Raw genomic sequence first — 6,090 nt, 5'->3', positions numbered from 1 at the left:
GTGAAGTGCTTGAAAGGTTACAACAAGGAAGAAGGTTGCTGGTTCCTTGAAAGCAGTGATAAGAAACAGGGAAGTGAACATGGAAGTGAGAAAGTTACTACATGACAGTATTGTGATACCAACTCTAACGTATGGAAGCGAAGCTTGGACGTTGTTGGAAGGACACAAGTCAAGAGTGAGAGCAGTGGAAATGAGTTATTTAAGAGGAGCCTCTGGAGTCACGTGGAGAGACAGGCTGACAAATGAAGATATAAAGAAGTGTTGTGGTGTGGATGTGGATGTGATAGGAAGCTTTAGGAGGAACACACTGAAGTGGTTTGGCCATGTGGAGAGGGTGGAGGGTGAGAGACTGATGAGGAGAGTGTATGTGAGTGAGGTGGAGGGGGGGAAAGGGAAGGGGAGGCCGAGGATGAGATGGAGGGATGGGGTGGAGAGGTATACGAGAGAGGGGGGTGAGAGTTGGGAGTAGGGCAGTGAAATGGGGCGGGACAGGGCGACGTGGAGGCAATTTGTTTGTGGCCACCCCATATGGGACTGAGGCGTCTGGCAATAGATAGATAGATAGAAAGGAGATGTCTTCTCAAAGCAAGAGGAATGCCATGCCTTTAAAAATTTAGGTTGCTGATCTCGGTCCCTTAAGATTTTGGCAGTACAAATCTTACTACAGTTATTATTAAGTGTATAATGGATAGAATCATGTCATGATTTGCCAAATTAAAGATTACGATCTTTGGAAACTGTATGATAAATTTTTCCGACAACTGAAACTCATAACACTTGGTAAAAAATGTGCTCTGTGCAAACAGGCACAACAAGCTTTTATGGCATTTAGTAAACTCTATGGAGAACTTTTCAGTATAAATCTCATTTAGAGCATCAGTAGAATATCTATGATGAATATAATACTGGTATAATGGTTTATGTATGAGTTATAATCCCGATAGGAATTTTTTTAAAGGAAGGTACACTAACTCAGAGCGGGTAGTGACTCCACAATATTTAGTGATCTGGGAAACACTGGCAACTTTCAGGAGTGCATTAACCCCCAGGATACGTAATTTGATCGACTGAACTTCCCTGAAAACCTGTACATGGAGCCAATTTTTCGGCTCTTACAAAAGTAAAAAGTTCTATGCCCAAGGTTTAGAGCTTGAATTTACACACCTTGTGCCGCAGACTAGAGCATTTTAGACCAACTGGTTCATGAGGAATAGCCCGTCAAAGTTGAAAAAAGTTACCCTTCCAGGTGGGGCGACTCCAGTTTTCTATGTGTCCCCACTCCATTCCTTCCTCATTCCTCCCCTCCCATGACCTTCCTCACCCACTCCCATCACCCTCCCTCCTCCCTTCAGAATTTTCCAGCTCATTTTTTTTTTCAAACAATAGTATGCACAATAATTATGTTGGTGTTCCCCATGCACTCCCAACACCCCTCCCTCCAACACTTCTCCCCTCCCCTGTTCCTTTCCCTCAAATATGTGTAGCTGGGAAAAAAAAAAAAAAAAAAAAAAAAAAAAAAAAAAAAATCTTGGTGTTACACGCTCCACCATCCCCTCTCCCCCCACCCTTTCCCCCCTTGTCCTCCCCTCAGAGCTGTCAAATTAAGTAGCTGTATGAATTTCAAGAAGAGAAAAAAGATAGAGCTACCCCCCCCTCCTCCCCTTCAGAATTTTCAAGCTCATTTTTTTTTTTTTTTCAAACAACAGCATGCAAAATAATTATGTCAGTGTTCCTCACTCACTCCCTACACTCTTCCCCCAAAATACTTCTCCCCTCCCCACCTTCCCTCCCACCATCCACTTCCCTCATAGCTGTGTAGCTAAAATAAAAACATGCATGAAAAAACATACATTCTATGTTTCATGCATTGGTGTATGCAATTACACAAACAATAATGTAGTACTGACTGAAAACACATGACATGAATAGTAACAATGACATATAATACATTAGATGGGGGGGAGGGTAAGTGGATGGCATACTACAGGGGGTGGGGAGGGGTAAGCAGATGGCATACTACAGGGGGTGGGGGGTGGGGGATGGGGTAGAGAGAGGCCTGGATGGGTGGTATGGGGGAATAGAGGTGGGAGACAGACACCACAAGACAAAGAGGACAGGCAGAGAGGGAGTACAGGGATGTGGAGGATGAGCAGGGGGAATATAACCCTCCCCAGGGAGACAGAGATGGGGGGGAAAGGGGGGGAACCATTGGATGATGAAGGATAGTGGGGATGGGGGAGGTAGGGAGCAGGAGGCAGTCAGAGGCAAGGAAGGGGGAGAGGGAACAAAGGTATTGGAGTAGAGGAAGGTGGCAAGAGGGCTGTGGGGGAATCACCCCCCCCCACCATGCGTAGGGGCCCGGAACTTCCCCCCTCTCTACTCAGGACTTAGGTCTCACTGGTTTGCCTCAATATACATCACAATTAGGCCGAAGCTTAGTGTTTGCAGTTTTTTACAAAGGCTCCTCTGTTGATCACATCAGGCATCTAGCGAAATCCTGAAAAAGGATCGATCAATCCAATTAGTACTTTAGGGGTTAATTATATTAACATCCCCTCTGCTCTGTCTGTGTTTTCAATTGTTTACCTCTCTCCCCATTTTTCTTGTTTTATGTTCCTGCTTCCATAAAATATGCATGTACAAGGACCAACTCTAACAACTCTAATTCTGTATGGAAAAGATATCTCGAATGATACTCCCAGGTACTGCACCAGGGTCCACCAGGTGAAAGAAGAGAGCACGGTGGTTCCACTCTACCAATCTTGGTCCATATTCACAACAACCTTGTGATCAGTACTTGTCCTAACTTAGATCTGCTTCTGCAGGAATGACATGGAGAGAAGGTTAAGAATACTCTATTCCCATATCTGGCTCCTTCTGTAACAAGTGGCAGGTATGGGTGTCCACCACCAATTTACTCCATGCAGTGCTTACCTGCACATGACTCTGTGGTGAGCATTTAGCCAAATGGTTTCTTACAATCTTGGAAAGTATTTACTATACTTGTTGTTAACTACTGTATATAACCAACACATGGTCACCTGGTCATATTGTATGTTATGGGACTCTAACTGGATATGGCCCAAAAGAGTTTACACCTGAAGGATGGTTTCAGAGTTTAATGCTCAAATAATACCACTCTGGGACAAGTAACTGTCACTCTTGCCTTCAGTGTCTGGACAGAGTAGCCTACTCCTGGGTCTCTGCACTCCTCTGTTAAAGCAATAAAGGACTGGATGACAAGACAGTCAGACAGACAAGGAGACAGTTTGACAAGAGGAAACTGATAGTGTGTTTGTAAACCTCGGTCCTGGCTCAACATCTGTTGAGCTTGAGTTCAGTTCCTTAAGGGTATAACTTGAGACACTATCTAAGAAGAGATTAGTGAGTTGGAGGTGCAGCAAAAGCTTCATAAACATTTGCTCCAAGTGCATCAAGCTTGTCATTAGTCAGAACCTTCTGCAATAATTGGCCTGGGGTAGGGGAAAGTGCTGCATGAACTACCCCACTCAACACTGGTACTACTTTAGCCACTGGCAGGGCACAGCTGCTTAAAACTGAGCATTGGGCAGCAGGTGGAGCAAGAGTGATGGCAGATGTGGTACAGACTTGAGAGTTTAATTCTATACTATCACCCATTGCTGCTGGTGTATCCCTGCTAACACTGTCTACCCAATTCTCCTTATAAACCTTTGGCTCTGGATAGAAGTCAGCTAAACGATCTAACAGGAGATTAATTCCATTTTGGATCAGTGTATCCATGACACTGCTAAAGTCCTCACTATCCAGTATGTCACTTGTTTCCACCAACATGTTGTACAGAATCCGATTCTCCTCTGAATCTCCATCTGGGGGAACAGGGGCCTTGAGGACATACTGACTCCAAGAATCAGCTTTCAGCTTCCTCTCTTGTGTGGTAGCATCCTGTGGTGACCCCTCCCCAGCCAAGGCAAGTCTGATCTCATGGAAAATGGCTTCCATTTGTGTAAGTGTGAGGGAATGGTTGAGGGGAAGCCCAGTGGTTAGGTGTGTGACAGCTTTTGTGACATGCTCTACAAGCCTTGGCACCCCTTGCTCAATTAAATAATGAACAGCAGCTAAGTACTTCTGCTGTAGTGTCTGTGTAATGAGTGCCTTGGACTGTCCAGTATTTATAAGCTCTCTGAATGTATAGCCCCCTAATAGCATGAGTTGAACCCGTATGGATGCAGCTACCAGACTACCAACATAGACTGTCGCAGCTGCCCGACTGAACCCAACCACCTTGAGCTGCTCCCATATACTGCGTTTGTGCTGTGGCTGCTCCCTTAGTGCCTGCAGCAGGGCATCAGCATCCAGATCCCGGCTAATCACCTCCTTCACACTGCTGGCTAGACTGAGAACAGTAGCACTTGAGGTTCGCAAGGTGTTATCGTAGTGTTGTCGTCGCTTCTGTTGCTCAACTAAGGTGCGGGTTTGCCGTTCGTGCCATTCTAACAGTTTTTTCTCAGCATATCGGCTTAGCAATGCAGCACCACCAACCACAATGCCACCTATGAGAAACTTGCGACGGTGGCGGTACAGAAAGTCTCTCACACGGGAAAACATGGCTGCTAATCTGCTTGTACACAAGCACTATGTATCTATCACTGTACACACATTAACATTTACAATGCCTAGTCTTAGCAACAGCACTTAAATTTACAATACCCACTCTCTTGACAACAACCTTGGTCTTTACTTACTACTGTACCTCCTGGTAACATCTATTATATCCAGTATAAAGGATAAGGAAATTAATAATATCAAAGATTGAAAATGGTTAATGCAAAATTAATAAACAAGAGTTTCTTCTACATGTACAGCTCTAAAAAGCACAAATAAGTATAATATACTTCACCTCAAATAACTGTCCCAATATAACTGAAGGTTACATTACTTACGGCATTACATTCACCTGTCGATTCAAATTCAAGAAGAGTTGGTAAGAACAATGTCATAAACCTAACTGGAATCACATATAAATCTTGATAACATTAGAATCTGTAACCCTCTTCAGACTGAATGATGTGTCTGAATGTACTACATTTGGTCTTTCTCTGTTACTGTTGACAAAATACCTTTCTGATGGAGAAGAATTCTGTGTAATCAGTGATGCAAAAAGCAGGTGGCCTCTTCCTGTTACTGGGGAGCAAAAATTGTGAAATCAAATTTTTTGGAGATTATTTGCATCCATGAAACCTGTGAAATCAGTGAGAGACTGATAACTGGCTTCTAATTACTGCATTTCTGGCGTTGATGTGGCAACCTTTTGAAGACGGTTGGCAACAAAATTGGCTGAGTCAATGAAACGGTGGACACAGTTGGCGATGCAAGCTTCAGTGCGAGGCTCCAGTCGGGATGAAGGGCGGTCCATGCACTTGTCCCAACACCGCTCAGTTAATTCATGTACCAGTACCTGTAACATATACACTTTAGGGCATCAGGCATAACTCTGAATATATGGAAAAATCTGTTAATAAATACATACAGGAAAAAAGACAAATCATAACCAATATCAGTTATCATCACTGCTGCCATCACCACCTCATCACTGCCCTAGTCTCCCTGGGCACGTAGAATCCAAAAATTAATAGTGGAATAAAATAAACAGCATCAGTTATGGCACAGTATTATTTCTGTTCAATGAGATGAATGACATATCAGTTTACATTGAGTCTTACTATCCCAACCCAATTTACCATGGTCACAAAGGCAGGGTGACTGAGCACAAGAAAGGAAGTTTCATGTACACTTTCCCCTGCTATGAGTTGTATTATATCAGGTACACGCTGGTTGGTGGCGTTGCCCAAGGATAATGTGAATACCAGATTTAAACATGTGGAGAGGATGGAGGGTGAAAGACTGATGAAGAGAGTGTATGTGAGTGAGGTGGAGGGAGGAAGAGGGAGGGGGAGGCCAAGGATGAGATGGAGGGATGGGGTGGAGAGGTATATGAGAGAGGGGGGTGTGAGTTGGGAGCAGGGCAGTGAAATGGCGGGGGACAGGGCGACTTGGAGGCGATATGTTTGTGGCCACCCCAAACGGGATTGAGGCGTCTGGCAATAGATA

At 44.3% G+C, this 6,090-nt stretch overlaps 1 protein-coding gene across 1 annotated transcript; it reads right to left on the bottom strand.

Annotated features, from left to right (window-relative positions):
• Positions 1–3,046: 3,046 nt before the first annotated feature.
• On the bottom strand, positions 3,047–5,256 carry Pex3 (peroxisomal biogenesis factor 3). The gene has a single exon (XM_080267249.1). It carries the CDS (start codon positions 4,585–4,587, stop codon positions 3,382–3,384), a length of 1,206 nt encoding a protein of 401 aa, XP_080123375.1. The 5' UTR covers positions 4,588–5,256; the 3' UTR covers positions 3,047–3,381.
• Between the last annotated feature and the right edge of the window lie 834 nt (positions 5,257–6,090).

This window comes from Coenobita brevimanus, chromosome 23, assembly GCF_032717465.1.
Source record: "Coenobita brevimanus isolate Jiangsu-jjx chromosome 23, ASM3271746v2, whole genome shotgun sequence".
NCBI classification, from domain to species: domain Eukaryota; kingdom Metazoa; phylum Arthropoda; class Malacostraca; order Decapoda; family Coenobitidae; genus Coenobita; species Coenobita brevimanus.
This window is presented reverse-complemented; position numbering and strand designations above follow the sequence as displayed.